A 23,217-nucleotide genomic window follows, 5' to 3' on the forward strand; every position below is an offset into this window, starting at 1 on the left:
GGCGGGCTCGCTGAGGCGGCGCCGCCGCGCTCCCGCCGACGGAAGGGGACGGCGAAGAGAAAATGGCGGCGGCGGCGAGCGGCGGGCTGTGGCGCCCCGCCGCCGCCGCGCTGGGCCCGGCCGCGCGCGGCCTCTGCGGCAGCGGGCGGGCGGCGGCGGCGGTGCGGGCCGAGGAGCTGGCGGAGCGGCTGCGGGCGCAGAAGAGCGAGCGGCAGAAGCGGGAGGTGAGCGCGGCGGCGGCGCTGAGGCGCCGGACTACACCTCCCGGCGGGCCTTGCGCGCGGGGGCGCCTACACCTCCCGGCGGGCCCCGCGCGGGGGTGGCTCTGTGTGTGGGGGGACTACAGCTCCCGGCGTGCCCCGCGGCCCCATAGGCGGCGCGCTGCGCGCGGACTACATCTCCCAGCGCCCCCCGCGGCGCGGGAGGGGTGCGCACACGTGGAGCCCGGGCGGGCAGCGGGGCGCGGTGCCTCGGGGCAGGACTGCGGGGCGACGCCCGGCTTTTGTCGCCGTGGGAGGCGGCAGCGTCGCCGCTGTCCCCGGAGCAGCGCGGGGAAGCGCGGGGCAGATGGAAATGAAGCGAATGGCAGAAGGTCGCGCAGGAGCGTGGTGTAAAACCCCAGAGTTGGACACAAAGCGGTTTCTCCCCCGTGTAAACGCGGTTTCTCCCCCGTGTAAACGCCGTTTCTCCTTCCCGCAGGTGCCCGGAGACCCGCTGCGGCGGCGGGTGCGGGAGCTCGCCGCGCTGAGCCAGCAGCTGCAGCGAGTGCACCCCAACGTGCTGGCCAAGGCGCTCCGGCGGGCGGTCGTGTACCAGGATGAGGAGATCGTGGCCATCAACAAACCCTACGGCCTTCCCGTGCACGGTGAGGCGAGGCGGGCGCCGCTGTGCCTGTTTTGCTTCGCCCTCCTCGCGGCAAAACCTCCTCCTGTCTTCCTTCCCATGCGCAACAAAGCGTTGGGGCTCTCCTAGCTTCAAATATCGGTCAAAACTGGCTGCAAATTTAGTAAATGCTTTAGTTTAGAGAGTCCCACGCTGTCCCTTCCTCTAGCGTTGCGGGCGGTCATTTAAGGGCGTTAAGGGAGGCGGATCCCGCTCTGAGCTCTCCGCTCCTCGCCGCTTACGCAGGCGGCCCTGGGGTCAAGAACTGCATCACGGACGTGCTGCCGGTTTTGGGCAAGCTGCTGGCGAACGCGCGGGACGAGCCCCTGCGCCTCTGTCACCGGCTGGACAAAGAGACCACGGGCGTCATGGTCCTGGCGCGGAGTGAGGAGGCAGCGGAGAAGATCCGGCTCCTCTTCAAAACCCGCCGGGTGGAGAAGATATACTGGTAGGGGGGGATTTGGGGGGAGAAAGTGTCTTTGGAGGGCCTGTAGCTTTGGGGAGGGGCGTGGGGACGGGTATTTGCTTATCTTTGCTTTGCTTCTCTTGTTTTGGGGGTGGGAGAGGGATAACTGGGGTGGTCGCGGCCCTCTGGGCGCACAGAGGACTGACTCCCACTCCAGGGCGATCATTTTGGGGGAGCCGGACCCCGCCGAGGGGCTTGTGGAGATCCCCATCGTGGAGAAGGAGGTGCAGAGCCACCAGCCGCACTACAAGGTGAGCGGTGGCCGCCGCGGCGCAGGGCTCACGCTCACCCGCCGCCGCGCGCCGAGCTCACCCTCTCGCCCCGCTCCAGATGACGCTGGCCCCCAGCTACCGCCTGGCCGCCGAGGACGGGAAAGTGGTGAAAATCCGCAAGAACCGCGACGCCCAGAGCGCCGTGACGCGCTACCGCCGCTTGGCTAGCTCCTCCGCCTGCTCCCTCCTGGAGCTCCAGCCCATCACCGGTAAGGCCCGGCATCGGCACGCCGCTTCCATGGCCCTGGCCGTGTTTTCCACGGCTGTGGGGCACTCGGAGCCGCCCCGGAGGCAGAAACTGATCTTTAGACATGACTTAAAGCCTTAAGCTCTGGGCACCAGCTGCCTCTCGGCCGCGGTTTGCTGCCGCGAGCTCGGCACGGGGTTATCCGGGGCCTTGGCGCGTGCCGGGCGGGCGCTGGAGCGACGGCGGTAACGTTTCTCCTCTTCCTCCTCCTTCCTCAGGAGTGAAACACCAGATCCGGGTCCACCTGGCCTACGGTTTGGGGTGCCCCATCCTGGGCGACCACAAATACTCGCACTGGAGCAAGCTGGCGCCCCAGGTAAGGCCGTTCCCGCGGGGCTGGATGGAGCCTCCGGCGTTTCGAGGCCTCCCCGCTGGCCGGAGCGGTCGGGAGGCTCCGTTCTCACCCAGCTCTTGTTGCAGAAGCTTCCGGAAATCGCCTTGAAGAGGCTGAAACTGGAGCAGCGCAAGGCTCGCCACCTCCCCCTGCACCTGCACGCCCGCCGCCTCTGCCTGCCGTGGGGCGAGGGTGGGCGGGTCGAGCTCGCGTGCAAACCGCCCCGCTTCTTCACCAACGCCATGCTGAGGCTGAAGCTGGAGCTTCCCGAGGACTAAGAGGCAGGACGAGCCCGGTGTGATGAAATCTACGGCCTCAGCCGCTCGAGAGAGACTTTGTTCGTGCGGTAATGGCGCGCCGAAGAGCCCCTTGCTCGGACTAACGGGGCCGGGCGGAAAGCGGCCTCGCTCGCCGCGCTTTGGACTTGTCCCTGAGCAATAAAGGCTCCGGTTCGCCTAGCGCCCGAGGTCTGCGTGCTCTCTGGGTTATTTTGTGCCGCGCAGAGCCGCGGCGTCGCGGGGAGGATCCTCCCCTCGGCTTGGCCGAGCCGCTCCGGCACTCGGGGGATTCCTGCTGTCCTTGATTTCCATATCATTTATTTTGGGATCCCTTTTATCCGCGTCCTGCTGCCGCCGAAGCGCGGACCCTCGCAGCCCGGCTCCTTCCCGCGAGCGGGGAGACGGAGGAGCTGCCACCCGGGGGGATCCGAAGCCGGATCGTCCTTCCCGCGTCCCCTCTTTGCCGCTAGCCGAATTTGGGTGCCGCAAAGGGGTCCCTGTACCCCAGTGGGGCCGGTGCCGCTGCCTGGAGCGACGCCCCGGCCCTGCCTCCCCACTGCGGACGCGAGGCGAAAATAGCCCGGGAGCCCCACGCCCCTGCGGCGGGCCGCTAGAAATACATCCATTTATGAGAGAGGGGAGTAAAACCACGAGGAGCCGGGCCGCGATGTGGCCGGGCAGGAATGCCGTCGCCGTGCGCGGCCGGCTTGGTTTCCATTTCGGGCCGTGCTATTTGCGTCTTCCCCTGTAATTATCAGTCGATTTAACGCGTGGTTTAAGCTGTCGTTTACAGCCGCCCGGGACAAAACGCTCGGCCGGCGACGCCTGCAGCCCTCCGAAGACACTTGCCACGCGTCAGACGGGACTGGAGCCCTCGGTGACAGCAGCGTCTCCTCTTCCCCGTGGCCACCGACCGGAAAAATGTCCCTCTCGCACACGGCCGCCGAGTACATGCTCTCCGACGCCCTGCTGCCGGACCCCGACGGCTCCCGGGCCAAGGGCCTGCGCCTGGAGCTGCCGAGCGACCGCGTGCTCAAGTTCGTCACTGTGGGGCTGCCGCTCTTCCTTGTCTCGCTGGCTTTCGCCCGCGAGTTCTCCGCAGGTGAGTCGCTGCCGCCGCGTGGGAGCATCCGTGCTTGCGTTCGCCGCTCCCGTGGAGCCGTCACGGCTGCAGAGCCCTTAATTTTGCACCACAATCTGACGTGGATGTCTGGAAATCCCTGTTTTAGGAAGCATCCTGCCCTGAGGGAATTACACATTGCTGATAAGCAGTTATTAATTAATTACTTGGAACCGGGACAATCTGGGAATGGGAATAGCGATGCTGCGGGCTGTTTCGGAGCCGTTCGGGTGGGATCTCCCGGGAGGATTTTGCCCGGAGCTAGGGCTCCTCGGGGAGGGCGAAGCCGTTTCCGCGCGCCGATGCGATCGGCGGTGCTGCTGTTTATTTTGAGCCGCGGGCGACTTCTCTCCCCCGCGCGTCCGTGGGCGTTCTCCGGACTTTTCGCTGTCCCCGCGTCCCCCGGGGGAGCCGGGCCGCCCTGGAGACCTTTTCACGCTGATTATTTTTTGTGTTTTCCCCCCCGGTTGATGGGAGCGGGGCTGCGATCGCAGCACACAGGGCCCCTTTGATAACACAATCGGATGCGTCGCCACCTCGAGCTAAATCCGGCCGTGGCTGCCGGTCTGCCGCCGCCCCGGGGTGGGGGGGGATTTGGTTTCCCTCTGCTTTCTGGCCTGTCCCTATTCATTTCTTTGCCACGGTCGTGCTAAAAAGGTGTCTGTGGTAGGGAAGCGATGAAAAAGTCCTTGCTGGGCAGCAATGTCCCTCCAAGAGCTGGAAAATCCAGTGATGGAGAAGGGCAGCTATGAGATTACTGTGAAATGGGCTTTTCTGCCTGTTTTTATGTGTTTATGTGTATATATGTATATATTCGCTTTCCTCGGGCGACGCTTGTGCTCGCCGGCCCTCCGCGGCTGAGGTTTGCGGCCGCCGTCGCCTCCGGCCTCGGTCCCGCGGGGCCACCGACGCCGCTCTCCGCCCTAGGCTCGCAGATCAGCTGCTTCCCCCCCGCCAACTTCACGGCGAAGCAGGCGGCCTACGTCGACGCGGCCTGCTGGGAGTCGCTGGTCCACCACGGCTTCGACGCCGAGGGCCGCGCGGTCACCAAGTCCCTCTGGGCGCTCAAGGTAGGACGCGCGTGGGCTCGGCTCGGCGCTGCTCGACGCCGGCGGACGCTTTACGGGCCGCTTTATTGTCCCCTTCGCCCAGGTCTTCCCCTACTCGCTGCTGCTCGTCGCCGTGCTCATGTACCTGCCCTACCTGCTGTGGCGCTACGCGGCCGTCCCCGCGCTCCACTGCGACCTCCTCTTCGTCATCGACGAGCTGGACAAGTCCTACAACCGCTCCGTGCGCCTGGTGCAGCACATGAGGAAGGTGCAGCAGGCCAGCGCCGAGCCCGAGCGCGTCTGGGAGGAGTACGAGAGGTGAGGCCGGCTCCCGGGCAGCGGCTCCTTCTCCAGCCGTTGCCCCGTGGCCCCTCTGCGTTGCTCCGTGGGGTTTAGGCCCTCGCCGAGGACCTTCAGCGATGGAGGTGGCTCTGATGTCTTGTCTCCCGTCTCCTTCCAGGGCCCGCGAGGAGAGATACTTCGAGTTCCCGCTGCTGGAGCGCTACCTCACCTGCAAGCAGCGCTCCCACTCCCTGGTGTTCATCTACCTCCTGAGGAACCTGCTGCTGCTCCTCTTCTTGGCCGCCACCTGCCTCTACCTCGTCTTCCTCCACCTCAGCGTCTTCTTCCAGGACGAGTTCGGCTGCGCCGTCCAGACGGGGCTGCTCCAGGAGCACCGCGTGCCCCCGCTGGTGCCCTGCAAGCTGGTCTTCTTCTCGGTCTTCCAGCTCATCGGCCTCTCCGTCGGCAGCGTCTACGTCCTCCTCGTGCCCGTGGCGGTCTACAACGCCCTGCAGCTCTGCCGGTGGGACAAGGGGCTGCTGGCCGTCTACGAGATGCTGCCCGCCTTCGACCTCCTCAGCCGCCGCATGCTCACCTGCCCCGTCAACGACCTCAACGTCCTGCTGCTCTTCCTGCGGGCCAACGTGGCCGAGCTGCCCTCCTTCCGCCGCCTCAACGCCCTCGGCGCCCTGCGCCGCGACACCGCCGCCCGCGACGCCCGCGACATCGACACCGTCGTCGACTTCATGACGCTGCTGGCGGGGCTGGAGCCCGCCAAGGCCAAAGGCCGGGTTTGCGCCCCGGCGGCTGCCGGTGCCGCCTCCCCGCCCAACGGCGAGGCCCCAGGTAGGTCCGCGGGCGCTTTTTGGGGAGAAACGGTCGCTCGACGCTCTTCTCCCCGTTTGGGCCACCAGATCCCAGCCAGGGGGTGAGCTTGGATCCGGATCCACCACCTTAACCCTTTGCCGTCACCTTATGGTGGTGGGGGGAGAATTAAGGGGGTCGCCGGCGGCTCCGTCCCCCCCCCCTTTCCGGCAGGGCTCGGCGCCGCGCCGCTACCCGCGTGTGGGCGGGGGTTGCTATAGGAACGGTTTTGCCGAGGAACGGGAGAGCTGGTGGCTTCAAACGGGGCTTGGCTGGGGGGGCTGAGAGATTGGGGGGCCCCTTTTTTTAAAAATATAAGGTGGATGGAGCTGTATTTAGCCGCAGTGTTGTCACGGCAACCAGCGGGCTAGCGCGCCTGGCTCGTTGGCTAGTTGCGGCTTAGTTAATAATTTCCTTCTTTTTCTCCTTCCCAGAAATGAAACCCGGAGTGGAAACGGAGGAAAAAAACGCCAGGGACTCGCTCGGTTCGGCCTGACCCTGGGAATCGGCAGCCCCAACGCCACGCGGCCCCGCTTTGGGTCCAGTTTGCCCCACTTGCAGTGTTGCTTAAATAAATTAAACTCAGGTTTTGATACAAGCCGGTGTGGTGGTGTCTGTAACGCACGGCGAGCGGCCCGAGCTCTCCCTGCCCGCAGAGCTGCTGGCTCTGGAGGGCTTTTGTCCTCTTGGGCTTTGAGCCCTTCATCATCTCCAGCGAAAAAAGGCCAAAAAATCACCTTTTCGTGTAGAAACTATCTCAGACGTCTTATTCAGAGTGTTGGGTGCCGTGAAGTGCCTGATTTTTGCAAGACCCTCCCTGCTGTTACAGCAGGGGGGGGACCAAGGGGGACGGGGGGGGGGGGGGAAACAAGGGGGACACGGGGACGGGGGGGGGAAACAAGGGGGACACGGGGCGGGTGGGAGGGAAACAAGGGGAAAAGGACCAAAGAATTAAACGAGCCACTTTAAAATCCTTTATTAAACCAGTTTCCTACATACACAGCACTCGACTACAACACAGCATTTTGCCCTGTGCAAATCACTGTCCCGGCCACAGCGTGGGCCACGTCTGACTTAGTTTTTTTTCAGGGCGGGGGGCTCTGATCTGCCTCTTTCCCCCCCCCCAGTCACTGGCTGAAGGCTCCCGCATGCGTCCGGGCCGGGTGAAGCGGCAGTTCGGCCCTCTCCGTCCCCCAGAAGCAGCAGCGAAGGGAGAGATTCCCACGGCGGAGGCTGGCGCTTGTCTTAGAGCTTTCTCGAAGCCAATTCTCAACCTCAGGCCCAAGCGGAGCTGGGAGTTGTTTAATTAGGAGGCCAGTAATCAGCTCAGCCTCCTCTTCCCCAATTTGGGAAGCCGCAGCACTGGATGCGTCACCCAGCAGGACTCCAGACCTGGGGGGAGAAACATCCGTCAGCACGAGCTCCCTGTCTCCCACCCTGACCTCCTCCCTGCTGCTTTGCACCCACCTCTGTAGTTTTCCAGGGCTCCTGATGCCATTTTGGGTTCAAACAGCAGCAAAAAAAAGCCGTGGGGCCGTTCTCGCGCCTCACCTCAAACACGTGCTCGGCCATCTGGCGCCACGGGAGCTCCCGGGCGCGGGTGACATCAAGCAGGTCCCTGGCGGCCCGCGTAGGCGGGAGGGGGGCAAAGCTGGCGTCACCCGCGGCCCCGAGAGATGCTCGTGAAGGGAGAGCCTGAAACGGAGCTGGAGGGGGGGCAGATCCGGCACCAAACACCCCGCCAGCTCCGTTGGCGCTTCGCGAGGCCTTTCCTTGCCGGGAACGGGGCTCATTCGAGCCGGTGAAGCCACCCTGACTCCGCGCCACGGGGTTTTACCTGCTGGCCGGTCATTGCTGCGGAGCCGGACGTCCCCAAAGCAGCCGTCCCGCAGCCCCAGGCTCTCCGAGCGCCGCTCTGCCGTGAGCAGGACAGTTTTCCATCTCCCAGAGGGCTCTGAAAGGAGAAAAAAAAGCCGGGCACATTTTTGGGAGCCCTACGGAGCCTCGCGAAGGGGAGGGATAAGCGGCCGACACCTGGCAGAGATAATTTAACAGAGGAAAACCATACGGAAGCAGCTCGGGGAGCCGGGGGAGTGCTTTCAGATAAGGCGCCTCTGCACGCAGAGGGTCTCTCTCCTTGCGGGAAAGCAGGGGTTAAAAAAGAAAAGAGATCTCGAAGACAAATGTGTGTCAGAGCAGAAGCTGCTGGGAGGAAGGGGATTAGAGCAGCAGCTTGGCGTGCGCGACACCGCAACGGCTCCGGCTAATTTTAGCGGCGCAGAACCGAGGCACCAAAAAACTCGCCTGGAGCCTGACACGGATTTTTTTTTTTCCCTGGCCCAGCTGGGAACAGGGCAGCACAGATTTGCCGCCCGCTGCCTCCGTGGCCCGTGGAGGAGCCGCGGGTGGGATATTACCCCGAGGAGCCCCCCGGCTCGGGGCAGGGCAGTGGGGACGCCAGGCGACGTCAACGGAGGGACACAGTCACGGTGGCTCCTGGGGGTTCCCGTAACAGGATGCCAAGCGAAACGTTGCCCCTAGAAAGTAAAAAAAATATAAAATAAAGCTTGGCAATGGCCCGGTTAAAGCAGAAACCCCTCCAAAACCGTCTCAGGGGCGTCGGCGGCTTTGCAAAGCTGCTGGCGAGGCAAAAAACAATGAGAAAAATCACATTACAGCACAGATATTTGGCCTCCGGCTCCCTCTTCAGCACAGGTCGGCCTAGATGTCGCGTTATTTTAGTTTCCCCCAGCGCCAGGCGATGCCACAGTGGTAAAATCAAGGGGTTGTGCCCAAAGGGGGGGTCCCATAACCCCCCCCCGGCCCTATCCCCCCCACCCCGGGGGCAGCGGCTCGGCCTGAAGCACCCGGCGCTGCCCCAGGAGCCAGGCAGCACGTGGGGGGGCGTGGCCGCCGCCGAGAAGGGGCGTGGCTGCCGCCGGGAGAGGGCGTGGTCACCGCCGAGAGGGGGCGTGGCCAGGGCGTCGCGTCAGAGCAGCCCGCCGTTGCCCGGGGGAAAGCAGGCGGGGGGTGGGGGGGGCTGGTTGCCAGGCAACGGCGCGGCCTGAGCGGTGAGCGCGGCCTGGTCGCGGCCTAGGGAAGGGAGCGGGGCTGGCGGCGGCCCGGGGCGGCGGGAGAAGGCCGCGGCCGGGGCCCGGGGAGCGGGAAGGGGCCGGGACCGGGGTCAGGGCCCGGGGGAGCGGGAAGGAACCGGAGCAGGGTCTGGAGCAGCGGCCGGAGCCCCCCGCCTCTCCCTCCTCACCCCCCCCGCCATTGTCTGAGGCGCGGCCGCGCATGCGCATTTATAGGCGCGCGCAGGCGCGGTGGCGGCGCCTCCTGGCGGCTCGGCGCGGCTCCCTCCCCCGCCCCCCCGGCACCTCTCGGCGGGTCGCGGGTTCGAGTCCCGGCGCCGCCGTGGCCGTGGGCCGCTGTTCTGTCCCCGCAGGTGAGGCGGGACATGGCCATCCCCTTCTCCAACACCCACCTGCGGGTGCCCGCCGGCTTCAGGAACCTGCTGGAAGGGCTGGCGCGGGAGGTGCTGCGGGCCCAGCCCCAGGACGTGGTGGGCTTCGCTGCCGAGCACTTCCAGGCGCTGCTCGAGGAGCGAGAGCGTGAGTGGCCCGGCTGCATCCCCACCGCGCAGCCCCCCCCAGCGCCGGCAAACCCCTATCCCCATCCTGGGGGAAGTGGGGCCTGCCCCGTGGTGCCCATCTCCCGTGGCGTCAGGCCTGCCCTATGTGCCCATCCAGTGTGGTATCAAGGCTGCCCCATGGTGCCCATCTCCCATGGTGTTGGGCCTGCCCTATGTGCCCATCCAGTGTGGTATCAGGCCTGCCCCGTAGTGCCCATCTCCCGTGGCGTCAGGCCTGCCCTATGTGCCCATGCAGTGTGGTATCAGGCCTGCCCCGTAGTGCCCATCTCCCGTGGCATCAGGCCTGCCCTATGTGCCCATGCAGTGTGGTATCAGGCCTGCCCCACAGTGCCCATCTCCCGTGGTGTCAGGCCTGCCCCATGGTGCCCATCTCCCATGGCGTCAGGCCTGCCCTGTGTGCCCATCCAGTGTGGTATCAAGGCTGCCCCATGGTGCCCATCTCCCATGGTGTCGGGCCTGCCCTATGTGCCCATCCAGTGTGGTATCAGGCCTGCCCCGTAGTGCCCATCTCCCGTGGCATCAGGCCTGCCCTATGTGCCCATGCAGTGTGGTATCAGGCCTGCCCCACAGTGCCCATCTCCCGTGGTGTCAGGCCTGCCCCATGGTGCCCATCTCCCATGGCGTCAGGCCTGCCCTGTGTGCCCATCCGGGGGGTATCAAGGCTGCCCCATAGTGCCCATCTCCCATGGCGTCAGGCCTGCCCTGTGTGCCCATCTGGGGGGTATCAAGGCTGCCCCATAGTGCCCATCTCCCATGGCGTCAGGCCTGCCCTATGTGCCCATCCCATGTGGTATCAGGCCTGCCCCATGGTGCCCATCTCCCGTGGCGTTGGGCCTGCCCTGTGTGCCCATCCCAGTGGCATCAGGCCTGCCCCATGGTGCCCATCTCCCATGGCGTCGGGCCTGCCCTGTGTGCCCATCCAGTGTGGTATCAGGCCTGCCCCATGGTGCCCATCTCCCATGGCGTCAGGCCTGCCCTGTGTGCCCATGCAGTGTGGTATCAGGCCTGCCCCATGGTGCCCATCTCCCATGGCATCAGGCCTGCCCTATGTGCCCATCCCGTGTGGTATCAGGCCTGCCCTGTGGTGCCCATCTCCCATGGCGTCAGGCCCACCGAGCGCCCCCATCCCGTTGGGGGGGGGGAAATACCCCTAGCCCCCCCCCCGCCCCCCCCCCGCGTGCCCATCTACCACGGCGTCGGGGCAGCACCCGCCCACGGCGCCTTCCTTCCGCAGGCAGCCAGGCCGACCCGGCCGAGCGGGGGGGCCGCCTGGAGGACCTCTGCGACAGCCCCCCCCCCGCCCAGGTAACCCCCCCACCCCGGGCAGGGGGGGTCCCGCTCGCCCCCCCCCCCCCTCACCCCCATTTCCCGGCAGGAGGAGGAGGAGGAGGAGGAGGAGGAAGATGAGAAAAGGCGCCGAGCCGCCGTGCGCATCCAGGCGGCCGTGCGGGGCTGGCGGGCCCGACGGGGGGACAGCTGGGCTTGACCCCCCCCCCGCACCCCCCCCCCCCCCACAGATTAAACCCCAATTCGGGGCTTTTTCCCCCCCAAAAAATCCCCAAAAACTGGCGATTTTTGACTTTCCTCCCGGCCGCCTCCAGCGAGCTCAGACCCCACGGGAAAATCCGGCCGCCGGTTCCCACGGGCCCCCCCATGACCCCCCCACCCCCCCCCGACGGTCACCCACCAAATTTGGCCATTGCACCTTTTTTTCCCCTGCCCCCCCCACCCATAACCCCCTTTTTTAAGCAGAGCGCCCCCCCCCGACCCCCCCCCCCCCCACAAATTTGGGGCTATAATACGAAGTGAAAAGCAGTGATTTGAGGACGCCCCCCCCCCCCCCCCGGTTTAATGAGCGCTTAATGAATCGGTGCCGGTAATTGGGGGGGGGGGGGTCCCCGAGGGCCCCCGCTGCTATTTGCGGCGCTCGCCCCAGATTCCCCCCCCCCCCCCCCCCCGGCGGCTGCCTCGGAGCTGCGGGGCCGGGGGGGGGGGGGCGGGGGGGGCGCCCTATATTTTGTCCCTGGGAAAAAAATCGTGGCAGGGCACCGGGGGGGGGGGGGGGAATAAACCGGGGGGGCTGAATGGGGAGGGGGGGGGGCGAGCTGCCCGCGGGCCTTCAGCGCTCGTCCTGCGCCGCCTCCCTTTTTTCCCCTTTTTTGGGGATTTTTTTTTTCCTTTTCTTCTTTTTTTCCTATTTTTTTTCTATGTTTTCTTTTTTCTGTGTTTTCTTTTTTCCCTTTTTCCTTTTTTCTATTTTTTCTTTTTTTCTGCTTTTTCTATTTTTTCTTTTTCCTTTTTTCAATTTTTTCAATTTTTTCTTTCTCTCTTTCTTTTTTCCTTTTTTCCTTTTTCCTTTTTTCTCTTTTTCTTTTTTCTTTTTTCCTTTTTCTTTTTTCCTTTTTCTTTTTTCCTTTTTCTATTTTTTCTATTTTTCTTTTTTCCTTTTTCTATTTTTTCCTTTTTCCGTTTTCCTTTTTTCTTTTATCCTTTGTCTTTTTTCCTTTTTCTATTTTTCCTTTTTGTCTTTTTCCTTTTTTCCTTTCTTCCCTTTTTTTATTTTTTCCTTTTTGTCTTTTTCCTTTTTTCCTTTTTCTATTTTTTCTTTTTTCCCTTTTCCCTTTTTTCTATTTTTTTCAATTTTTTCTTTTTTCTTTTTTTCTTTTCTCTATTTTTTCTTTTGCCTTTTTTTCCTTTTTCCCTTTTTCTACTTTTTCTATTTTTTCTATTTTTTCTTTTTTTCCTTTTTTCTATTTTCTCTATTCTTTCTTTTGCCTTTTCTCTTTTTTCCTTTTCCTTTTTCTACTTTTTCCCATTTTTTCTATTTTTTCTTTTTTCTTTTTTCTTTTTTCTTTTTTCCTTTTTTCTATTTTCTCTATTTTTTCTTTTGCCTTTTTTCTTTTTGCCTTTTTCCCTTTTTCTACTTACTTTTTCTCTCTTTTTCCTATTTTTTCTTTTTCCTTTTTTCCTTTTTTCTCTTTTTCCTATGGTTTTCCATTTTTCCTTTTTTCCCATTTTTCCCATTTTTCTATTTTTGGTACGTTTTTCTTTTTTCCTATTTTTTTCCTATTTTTCCCTTTTTTCTATTTTTGGTACGGTTTTCTTTTTTTCCTATTCTTTTTCCTATTTTTCTTAATTTTTTTTGGTACGGTTTTCTTTTTTTCCTATTTTTTCCTATTTTTCCCTATTTTTCCCTATTTTTTCTTTTTTTCTCTTTTTTCTCTTTTTTCTCTTTTCTCTCTTTTTCTTCCCTTTTCCCCCCCAGCCCCCCCGGCCCCCCCGGCCCCCCCGCCGCCATCTGCGCCGCAGCAGCACTCGCCCCCGCTCGGGGCGCCGGGGCACCTCGTCGCTCCCCGCCGAAAACAGGAAGGCGGCGCGGGAAGGAGCTGGCAGCCGCCCCGGCCCCCTCCCTCCCTCCCTGCCTCCTTCCCTCCTTCCCTGCCTCCTCCTGCCTCCGCTGCCCCGGAGCAGCCGCTCGGCCTGCCCTCCCCTCCGCTTTTTGGGGGAGAAAACCGAAAAATAGGAGGTTTAGCATCACCGGGGCCAGCAAACGGCTCCGTGGGCCGACCCCGCCGGCGCTGCTGAACTCGCCGCGAGCAGCAGCCTGGAAAACGGGGGAAAAAACCTAAAACACCCCCAAAAAACCCCCCCCCAAACCGCCCAGGCTGGCGGCGGCTCAAGCCGATATTAGCGATCAGAAACGCTCCGGCATCCGCCGGCCGCCTCCGCAGCGGGAGCCTCTGCCAGGGCCGGCGGAGGAGGGAGGCTCCGGCTACATCCCGACCCCCCAAAAAATCCCACCGGGAAAAAAAGAAAAAAAGGAAAAAAGAAAAAAATCCCCCCGATTTTGCCCGTTCCCCGGCGCCGGGAGCGCAGGCCGCGGCCCGAGGCTGCGGAAAAAGCCGGGAAAAGGGGTTTTTTTTAGCGCGGCGCGGCGCGGAGCGCGAGAGGAGCTATTTTTTCCCGGCGCTGGTGGGAAGAGGTGGCATTTGCGGCGCTCGGAAGCGGCTCTGCCGGGCGAACGGCATCGAGGGATGCTTGGAAAGCAGCCTGTTCCCGCGAGCGCGGCCGCCGCCGGGGAGGAGGGGGGAAAAAAAAATCCCAAAAAAATCCGCCGTCTCCGGGCTGGGAGAACGCGCTCGCCGCCTCCGTGCCGCTCCGGAGGCGGCTCGGGGTGGCCCGGGGTCAGGGGCTGGTTTGGGGACTCGGCAGCGTGGTCGGAGATGGGACGGCTCCCGAGTCGCCTCGGAGCAGCCGGGCCGTTGCGGCCGGGAGCTGGAGATGGGAATGCTGGGATGGGGATGGATGGGGTGGGAATGGGAATGGTTGGGTTCGGATGCCACATGGGGAGCTGGAGGGGGAGAGCGGATGGGGATGGTGGTGGGGATGGGAATAGGGATGGAGAAGGTCATGGGGATGGGGATGATGATGGCGATGGTGACAGTGATGGGAAGGAGATGGAGGTGGTGATGGAGATGGGGAAGGTGATGGGGGGATGATGGAGAAGGTGATGGGGATGGAGAAGGTGATGGGGAGGAGGATGGAGAAGGTGATGGGGGGAGGATGGAGAAGGTGATGGGGATGGAGAAGGTGATGGGGAGGAGGATGGAGAAGGTCATGGAGAGGAGGATAGAGAAGGTGATGGAGATGGAGAAGGTGATGGAGATGGAGAAGGTGATGAGGAGGAGGATGGAGAAGGTGATGGGGAGGAGGATGGAGAAGGTGATGGGGATGGAGAAGGTGATGGAGATGGAGAATGTGATGGGGGGGAGGATGGAGAAGGTGATGGGGATGGAGAAGGTGATGAGAAGGGGGATGGAGAAGGTGATGGGGAGGAGGATGGAGAAGGTGATGGGGATGGAGAAGGTCATGGGGATGGAGAAGGTCATGGGGAGGAGGATGGAGAAGGTGATGAGGAGGAGGATGGAGAAGGTGATGGGGAGGAGGATGGAGAAGGTGATGGGGAGGAGGATGGAGAAGGTGATGGGGAGGAGGATGGAGAAGGTGATGAGGAGGAGGATGGAGAAGGTGATGGGGATGGGGCTGGAGAAGGTGATGAGGAGGAGGATGGAGAAGGTGATGGGGAGGATGATGGAGAAGGTGATGGGGATGGAGAAGGTCATGGAGAGGAGGATGGAGAAGGTGATGAGGAGGAGGATGGAGAAGGTGATGGGGAGGAGGATGGAGAAGGTGATGGGGATGGAGAAGGTCATGGAGAGGAGGATGGAGAAGGTGATGGGGAGGAGGATGGAGAAGGTCATGGAGAGGAGGATGGAGAAGGTGATGGGGTTTGACAGCGGAAGGGAGGTGATGGGCCTGGGGATGGTGACGATGACAGCGATGGGCATGGCGATCAGGATGGGGATGGGATGGTGGCAGCCGTGGGGAGGTGACGGCGATGGGCAAGGTAAGGACGGCAGGGCTGGGGACCACGATGGGGATGGTGACAGTGGTGGGGAGGCGACGGGCGTGGGGACGGTGATGATGGCGGGGATGGGGATGGCCGTGGTGTTGGGGGTGGTGACGGGAGCGGTGGTGGTGACACTGATAGCGATGGAGATGGCAAAGGAGCAGGCTGAAGCCACCAGATGCCCCGAGAAGGAGCATCTCGATGGCCTCTTACCAGCAGCCGAGGAGGGATGAGGAGCCACGTCCAAAGCCCAGCTGGGGCTCACGTCTGCTTCGTCCCCTCCGGGACGGCGCTATGGGGCAGGGGGAGAGGCACAGCCTGTGGGACACCCACCCGCGGTGGGGGGACATGGGACGGCCGCTGCCCGCGTCCCCGGGAGCGTTTCGGAGCGGGACGGAGCCAGCATCGGCACGCGGAGCCGGCGAGTTGTGCAGTTGCTTAGCAACTCCCAAGCCCGGGATTAGAGGCGAGCGCGGGAAGGCGGCGGCGGGGGGCTCCGGGGTGGAAACGGGCAGGGTGGCCCTCGGGCCGGGGCCGCGCGTCTCACCCCGGGACCGGGCGTCTCGCCGTGGGACCGGGCGTCTCGCCCCGGAGCTGTGCCCATCACCCTGAGGCTGGGCAGCTCGTCCTGGGACCACGCGTCTTGTCCTGGGACCACGCGTCTCACCCCGGGACCACGCGTCATGTCCTGGGACCATGGATCTTGCCCCTGGACCATGCATGTCACCCTGGGACCATGCATGTCACCTTGGGTGATGCAGCTCACCCTGCAGATGTGCATCTCACCCCGGGACCATGCATCTTGCCCCAGGGCCATGGATCTCTCCTTGGGACCATGGATCTCACCTTGGGACCATGCGTCTCACCTTGGGACCATGCGTCTCACCTTGGGACCATGCGTCTCACCTTGGGACCATGGATCTCACCCTGGGACCATGGATCTCACCTTGGGACCATGCGTCTCTCCTTGGGACCATGTGTCTCTCCGTGGGGCCATGCATCTCACCCTGGGACCATGGATCTCACCCTGGGACCATGGATCTCACCTTGGGACCATGCGTCTCTCCTTGGGACCATGCGTCTCTCCTTGGGGCCATGCGTCTCTCCTTGGGGCCATGCATCTCACCTTGGGACCATGGATCTCACCCTGGGACCATGGATCTCACCTTGGGACCATGCGTCTCTCCTTGGGACCATGCGTCTCTCCTTGGGGCCATGCATCTCGCCTTGGGACCATGGATCTCACCCTGGGACCATGGATCTCACCTTGGGACCATGCGTCTCTCCTTGGGACCATGCATCTCGTCTTGGGACCATGGATCTCACCTTGGGACCATGCGTCTCTCCTTGGGACCATGCGTCTCTCCTTGGGGCCATGCATCTCGTCTTGGGACCATGCATCTCGTCTTGGGACCATGGATCTCACCTTGGGACCATGCGTCTCTCCTTGGGACCATGCGTCTCTCCTTGGGGCCATGCATCTCGTCTTGGGACCATGGATCTCACCTTGGGACCATGGATCTCACCTTGGGACCATGGATCTCACCCTTGGGTGAAGCATCTTGCCCTGCAGATGTGCATCTCACTCCAGGGCCACGGATCCCACCCTGGGACCATGGATCTCACCTTGGGACCATGGATCTCACCCTGGGACCATACATCTTGTCCTGGGACCACGCATCTCACCCTTGGGTGATGCATCTCGCCCCGGGGCCGTGCATCTCACCCCACCAGCCCCAAGGGGCTCCCGGGCTTTGCCGCAGCCGCGGCGCTCCGAGGACGAAAGCCGCCTTCGGAAGCAGCCCCTCTCCGACCAGAGCGGCGCAGAGGGCTGGAAAACCCCCGGGGCTGCTTTGGCCCCTCTCCTTTCCCCGGAAACCCCCGAGGTTTTGGGGATCAAACGCTCCCAGCGAGCGGAAAAAGCTGGATGGACTTAGCCAAAAAAAACCCCTCATCCAGAGGTGAGCTCATCCAGAGCATCGCTCCGAACGGCCCCCGCGGGCCAGACCCACATTTCGGCGCATCCCGGGCTGCCGGTCGGAGCCCTTTTCCCGGAGCGCCGTGCCGGGGGCGGGCGGGGGGGAGGCAGCTCCGAAAACTAGGTCAGAGCCGGCTGCGCCGGCGAGGCTGAGCTGGCGGCGCGGGGAGGGGGCGATCGGCCCCGCTCGGGGGCTCCTGGCCTCGCCGGGAAGTTTTTCCCTTCGTTTCGGTGGAAAAAAAACCCTCCGGATAACGCAGGGCAGCCGGGACGCCCCGATCCGAAGCCCTGAGCATCTCCCTGCGGGAAAGTTTTTCCCCTCACCGCATCCAGCATCCCTGAGCATCAGGCACCGAAAAATTCACATTACCCCCGTTAACCCTTCCGGGCTTCGTCCCGCAGCAAATATTTCACCCCAAATCGGTGCAAACGGGGGGGAATTATTAAATCAGCCACGTCGGAGCATCGCTCCGAGCATCCCTCCCCGCCTGGGGTTATTTTCGCACCCTCCGTGTCGGCCCTGGGAATATTTGCCGGCGGCGGCCGTGGGCTGCCTGCGCCTTTGGGCGGTGCGAGGGAGTTGGGAGCGAGGGGAGATGCTGGGGAGGGAAAATGGGGTGAGGAGGGGGGGGAAAGGAGGAAAAAGGGGGGGAAAGGGGAATAAAGGGGGGAAAAAGGGGGGAAAAGGGGGAAATAAAGGGGGGAAAAGGAGAGAAAAGGGGGAAAAGGAGAAAAAGGGGGAAAGGAGAAAAAAGGGGGAAAAGGGAAAAAAGGGAGAGAAAGGAGAAAAAGGGGAGAAAAGGGGAAAAAGGAGAAAAAGGGGGGAATAAAGGGGGGAAAGGAGAGAAAAGGGGGAAAAGGGGAAAAAGGAGAAAAAGGGGAAAAGGGAGAAATGGGGGGAAAAGAAAAAGGGGGAAATAAAGGGGGAAAAAGGAGAGAAAAGGGGAAAAGGAGAAAAAGGGGGGAAGGAGAAAAAGGGGGGAAGGAGAAAAAGGGGGAAAAGGGGGAAAAGGGAGAGAAAGGAGAAAAGGGGGAAAAACAAGAAAAGGGGAAATAAAGGGGGGAAAAGGAGAGAAAAGGGGGAAAGGGGGAAAAAGGAGAAAAAGGGAGAAAAGGAGAAAAAGGGCGAAAAGGGGGGAAAAAGAAAGAGAGAAAAGGGGGAATAAAGGGGGGAAAGGGAGAGAAAAGGGGGAAAAGGGGAGAATAAAGGGGGGAAAGGAGAAAAAGGAGGGAAAAGGGGGAAAAGAGGGGAAAAGGGGGAAAGGAGAAAAAGGGGGAAAAGGGGAGAAAATAAAGGGGAAAAAGGGGGGGAAAAGGGGGAATAAAGGAAAAAAGGGGGACAAAAGGAGGAAAAAGGGAGAAAAAAGGAGGGGGAAAAGGGGAAAAAAAGGAGGGGGGGAAAAGGAGGGGGGAAAAAGGAGGGGGGAAAAAGGAGGGGGGAAAAAGGAGGGGGGAAAAAAGGAGGGGGAAAAAAAGGAGGGGGAAAAAGGAAGGGGGAAAAAGGAGGGGGGAAAAAGGAGGGGGGAAAAAGGAGGGGGAAAAAGAAAGGGGGAAAAAGGAGGGGGAAAAAGGAAGGGGGAAAAAGGAAGGGGGAAAAAGGAGGGGGAAAAAAAGGAGGGGGAAAAAAAGGAGGGGGAAAAAAAGGAGGGGGAAAAAAGGAGAAATAGAGGAGGAGAAAAAAGGCGAAAAAAGGAGGGGGAAAAAGGAGGAGGAAAAAGAAAGGAGGGGGAAAAAGAGGAGGGGGAAAAAGAGGAGGGGAAAAAGAGGAGGGGGGAAAAAAGGAGCAAAAAATAAAAAAAAGGAGGGGAAAAAAAAAGGAAGGGGGCCCCGGCAGGCTGCCGAGGAGCGGTGCGGGTCTGATAGGCTCGCGGCGCAGCGCGGCATTACGTAGGCAAGCAGCTCCGCTCAACTTGGCACCTGCAAGCGGGGCGCCCGGGAGAGCAGCGCGGCACCTCTCGCCCTCCGGCCGCCCATCACCGTGGCCTCCACCATGGACTGCTGCAACGTGCGTAGCCGCGCCGGCCTGGGGGGGGGGATTTAGGCCTTTTTTGGGGGCTTTTTTCGAATTTAATTTTTTTTTTTTCCCCCCCCTTTCTCAGCCCTCCCATGCGCACGCCAACGCCAGCCCGATGTTTGCAGCCCCGGCGCTTCCCACGCCGGTGGGGTTTGGGGTGTGGGAGGGGGTGATGGACGCTGCGGGGGGGGGTATTTTTAAGGGGGGGGGTCTCCTCGGCACCCGCGATCGCCAAACCGCCGCCCGAGCCCCCGCGCATCCCACGTGCGCCGGCGTTTCGCCGGCTCCGCGCGGCCGCCGGAGCCCCGCGACCTTTTTCCCACGCTCCGATTTGGGGGTTTTTCCCCTCGCTGCTTCCCAGCTCCGGGCGATCGGGGCGGAGGGGGGGGGGTCCTGGTCCTGCTTTGCCAGCCGGTGCCCCCCAGTCCCGGCAGCCCGAGGACAGGGACATCCCCCCCCCCTCCTTGACCCCCCTGACCCGGCACCGAGGAATTTGCCGGCGGGCATTTTTCCAAGGAAAACCCCGGCTCGGCGGGTGGCCTTTTCCGTCTCCCCACGGGGGGGGGGGGGGGGTCACCTTATATCACTCGAGCTCACCGCAAAAAGGCTCCGCAGGCGATTTTTGGGGGGCTTTTCCTAGGAAAGGGGCGACCTCACCTGGCTCCCGAGCCAGTTCGGGGAGCCGATCCGGCAGAAAATCCCCCTCGTTTTTTTTTTTCCTTCCCCCCTTTCGGCTGCTTTTCCTCCCGCGCGGGCGACGGGTCCGGCTCTCCCCACCGGAGCCGCCCTCCCGGGGAGGCTCCTACCCCAAATATATCCTTTCCTCCGCGAATATATCACTTAAACGGCCCCCACGGACTGGTCGGAGCACGGCGTGAACTGGTCCGCCGCAGCTATACTGGGCCTTACTGGTTTCCATGCAACAGCCGGTAGCCTCGGCAGCAGCCGGCTCCGCTCGTTTTTACCCCCCCCGCTTTCGATTTTATTCTCTCGCAGAATAAAATTCGGGCTTCGCAAACAAGCCGAACTCTCCAAAGTCCTTTAAAGCCGCCCAAAAAAAAGCCGGGCTGGCGCGGGGCAGGGAGCCGGGCCGGCGAGGAAGAGGAGCAGCCGCGGCGCGGAAAAGCCGCCTTTGCCTTCAGCCAGCCCCTCATCTTCCTCCCCCCGCCGCCGGCTCTCGGGGGGGGGTTTTTTTCCTTTCCCTTTTTCTTTTTCCCCTCTGCATTCGTTTCCGCTCATCCGGGGCGATCCTGTTTCGCCGCGCTCTTAATTATTGATGGCAGAGCCCGGCGGCTTTCGTTACATGTCACGGCCGGGGCAGGGCCCGGGGGGGGGGGGGGGGGGCCTCGCCGCCACCCTCGTAGACACCCTAAAACCCCCCAAATCAGCCCCAATTTCACGAGTCCGGCTTGAATTTAACCCCCACCCCGGCCAGGCTGCAGGTGGAGTGAGGTGCAGTGATTTATTTAAGCTGCTCCAGGTGGGATTTTCCCCCTTCTCCATCCCGCTCCGGATGGATGGGAGGGGGCTGATTTCCCCCCCCCGGGGTCTAGACCGGCGCGTGATTCATCCCCCGTCTATTTTCGCCGCCTCGAATCGTGCCGGGGTGGGTGGTTTTATTTTTTTTTACCCCCCCCTCCCTTTCCCCGGGTATAAAACGCCGAGGAGTTCGCAGCCTCCGGCGCTAAATCCGGCGTCCCGGCTCGCCCCCGCGGCCCCGCTCCGGGGCTCCGGCCGCGGCGCCTTTTCCCGCCGGGAGCCGCAGCGGGAAGCTGAGATTCCTCCCCAGAGGGCCGATCCGGGGGGCTTGATCCCGGTTTTCCCGCCCGGTTGGCAGGAGGGAGCGTGCACGAAGCTGGACGAGGACATCCTGGACATCCCGCTGGACGACCCCGACGCCAACGCCGCCGCCGCCAAGATCCAGGCCAGCTTCCGCGGCCACATGACTCGGAAGAAGATAAAGGGCGGCGAGATCGAGCGGAAAAGCAAGGACGCCGAGTGCGCCAACAGCACCCGCGTGGGCGACCTCCGCAACGGCGACTAGCCGGGCCGGGTGAGGGCACTTTTTGGGCTAAAAAACCCCCTTTTTTTGATCCCCTCCATCACCTCGGCGTCGTTCTGTCCCCCCAAATCCCCCCCCCCGCCTTGGGCTCTTCTTGGCTGCCCCGATTTGCAAAGACAACATCGTGCAACCTCCCGAGCCGGGGTGGTTTCGAAGCCGGGGCCGGGGGCGAAAGGGGCTTTGGGGCTTTTTCCGCCTTTTTTTTCCGCCTTTTTCCCTTTTTCCCTTTTTTTTTTCCCTCCATTTTCCAGGCCCGGCCTTGCCCTAATTCCAAGGCCCGGATGGGGAGTCGCGGCTCTCCCTTAGCAACGCCGCCCCGGCCGCCTCGCCTCGGCACACGCTATTTTTAAAAGCTCTGTGTCACCGTCTCCCGGCAGGAGCCGGGAAATCGAGCGGATCCCACGGCGCGCTCCAAAGGGCGGGGGGGGGGGGCCGGGATGCCGCCGGGATGCAGCACCCGGCAGAGCTGGGCTTTTCCCGGGATGGGAAACGGGAACCGTCGGGGGGCTGGATTCCCCCCCCCCCCCCCCCGAAATTGGGGGCTGGTTGCCCCGGGGGGGGGTGGGGGGGGGCTGGGGCTGGGGCTGGGCTGCCTGCGGGTGCGGGCAGGGGTTGGGTGCCCAAAAAGGGGGCAGGAAAAGGGTGCAGGTGGGAAATGGGTGCACACAGGGATGCAGGCAGGGATGCAGGCAGGGATGCGGGATGCAGGCAGGGATGCAGGCAGGATGCAGGCAGCGGCAAGATGCACACAGGGATGCAGGCAGGGATGCAGGCAGGGATGCAGGATGCACTAGGGATGCAGCCAGGGATGCAGGATGCACTAGGGATGCAGGCAGGATGCAGGCAGGGATGCGGGATGCACTAGGGATGCAGGCAGGACACAGGCAGGGGCAGGGTGTACACAGGGATGCAGGCAGGGATGCAGGTGGCGGCAAGATGCACACAAGGATGCAGGCAGCGGCGGGATGCAGGCAGGGATGCACTAGGGATGCAGGCAGGACACAGGCAGGGATGCAGGCAGGGTGCAGGCAGGGGCAGGGTGCACACAGGGATGCAGACAGGGATGCGGGATGCACTAGGGATGCAGGCAGGACACAGGCAGGGGCAGGGTCCACACAGGGATGCTGTCAGGGATGCAGGCAGGATGCAGGCAGGGATGCAAGATGCACACAAGGATGCAGGCAGGGATGCAGGCAGGGATGCACGAGGCACTAGGGATGCAGGCAGGGATGCAGGCAGCAGCAAGAAGCACACAGGGATGCAGGCAGGGATGCAGGCAGGGATGCAGGATGCAGTAGGGATGCAGGCAGGGATGCAGGCAGCAGCAAGATGCAGGCAGGGATGCAGGCAGGGACGCAGGATGCACTAGGGATGCAGGCAGGATGCAGGCAGCGGCACGATGCACACAGGGATGCAGGCAGGGATGCAGGCAGGGGTGCGGGCAGGGACGCTGACCCCTCTCTCCCTTGCTTGCAGCAGCCGCCAGGCGCCGGCCGGAGCCCCCCCGCGCCGCCACGCCGCCCGCCAGCCGTGGCCCCGCCGCTGGACGCCCGCGCCCTCCCCGCCGTGCCGGCCCCCCCGCTTCGCCCCCCACCCCCACCCCGCCGGGGCCCCGCGGCTCGTTAAGCCTTTTTTAGCCCCCGGCGAGCTGGCCCCCGCATGCGCCCGCCGGGCCGCCCCACGCCACGCCGGTGCCCGCCGGGTCCCCCCCGGGGCCCGGTCCCGTCCCCCGCGCCGGTGTGCATGTCCCCCCCCCCGCCCCGGCCGCCTCGGGCCGCCAATAAACATCCGCGTGCGAGGCGCCGCCTTTCCTTGGGCTCTCCCGGCCCCCCGCGACCGCCGTGAGGTCACGCTGACGGGGCGTGATGTCATACCGATGGAGGCGTGATGTCATGGAGGCGTGACGTCATGGAGGCGTGACGTCGGGCAGCGTGGCACCATGGGGGGAGGCGTGTTGGCCGGGGTGAGCTTCTACAGCCGCAAGTCGGGTGGTGTGATGTCATTCACGGCCGTGCGACGGCCGGCATGATGTCATACGGGTGTGCGTCGGGTGGTGTGAGGTCACCGATGGGTGGGAGACGGCCGCTGTGATGTCATACAGCTGAGAGGCAGATGGTGTGATGTCACTGATGGACCTGTGATGGCCACCATGATGTCATACGGGCGTGAGCTGGCTGGTGTGACACCTCTGATGGATGTATGATGGCTGGCGTGATGTCATACATGTGGGGCTTGGATGGTCCAACATCACTGGTGGACGTGTGATGGCCACCACGATGTCCTACAGGTGTGAGTCTGCTGGTGTGA

The 23,217-nt window shown here is 62.6% G+C and overlaps 3 protein-coding genes and 1 long non-coding RNA gene across 7 annotated transcripts; 3 read left to right on the forward strand and 1 right to left on the reverse strand.

Moving 5' to 3' along the window:
- Positions 1 to 3: 3 nt before the first annotated feature.
- On the forward strand, positions 4 to 2,660 carry RPUSD4 (RNA pseudouridine synthase D4). Of its 2 annotated transcripts, none has more exons than XM_064524362.1 (7): positions 4 to 224; positions 700 to 865; positions 1,129 to 1,330; positions 1,506 to 1,599; positions 1,679 to 1,829; positions 2,086 to 2,183; positions 2,291 to 2,660. In XM_064524362.1, the coding sequence occupies exons 1-7, from the start codon at positions 63 to 65 to the stop codon at positions 2,477 to 2,479; spliced, it is 1,062 nt and encodes a 353-aa protein (XP_064380432.1). In that variant the 5' UTR covers positions 4 to 62; the 3' UTR covers positions 2,480 to 2,660. The 2 variants fall into 2 exon arrangements, with proteins under 2 accessions (XP_064380432.1, XP_025978046.2); XM_026122261.2 differs by having other exon boundaries at positions 8 to 224; positions 2,288 to 2,660.
- Positions 2,661 to 2,765: 105 nt separating this feature from the next.
- PANX3 (pannexin 3) lies at positions 2,766 to 6,392 on the forward strand. The gene is made up of 5 exons (XM_026122264.2): positions 2,766 to 3,581; positions 4,527 to 4,669; positions 4,752 to 4,966; positions 5,109 to 5,776; positions 6,229 to 6,392. The coding sequence occupies exons 1-5, from the start codon at positions 3,401 to 3,403 to the stop codon at positions 6,288 to 6,290; spliced, it is 1,269 nt and encodes a 422-aa protein (XP_025978049.2). The 5' UTR covers positions 2,766 to 3,400; the 3' UTR covers positions 6,291 to 6,392.
- Positions 6,393 to 6,755: 363 nt separating this feature from the next.
- LOC112996651 (uncharacterized) lies at positions 6,756 to 9,099 on the reverse strand. 2 transcript variants are annotated; one of them, XR_003262513.2, is made up of 4 exons: positions 8,471 to 9,099; positions 8,212 to 8,331; positions 7,262 to 7,748; positions 6,756 to 7,186 (listed from the first exon to the last, which is right to left on the reverse strand). It is a non-coding gene; the product is annotated as an uncharacterized LOC112996651 (long non-coding RNA). The 2 variants fall into 2 exon arrangements; XR_010392525.1 differs by having other exon boundaries at positions 8,466 to 9,099.
- LOC112979350 (sperm surface protein Sp17) lies at positions 8,771 to 22,708 on the forward strand. 2 transcript variants are annotated; one of them, XM_064524366.1, is made up of 5 exons: positions 8,771 to 8,865; positions 9,240 to 9,405; positions 10,681 to 10,751; positions 20,686 to 20,901; positions 22,387 to 22,708. In XM_064524366.1, exons 2-4 carry the CDS (start codon positions 9,252 to 9,254, stop codon positions 20,890 to 20,892), a joined length of 432 nt encoding a protein of 143 aa, XP_064380436.1. In that variant the 5' UTR covers positions 8,771 to 8,865; positions 9,240 to 9,251; the 3' UTR covers positions 20,893 to 20,901; positions 22,387 to 22,708. The 2 variants fall into 2 exon arrangements, with proteins under 2 accessions (XP_064380436.1, XP_064380437.1); XM_064524367.1 differs by having other exon boundaries at positions 22,390 to 22,708.
- The last annotated feature ends 509 nt before the right edge of the window (positions 22,709 to 23,217 follow it).

This window comes from Dromaius novaehollandiae, chromosome 21 (assembly GCF_036370855.1).
Source record: "Dromaius novaehollandiae isolate bDroNov1 chromosome 21, bDroNov1.hap1, whole genome shotgun sequence".
Classification (NCBI taxonomy): Eukaryota; Metazoa; Chordata; class Aves; order Casuariiformes; family Dromaiidae; genus Dromaius; species Dromaius novaehollandiae.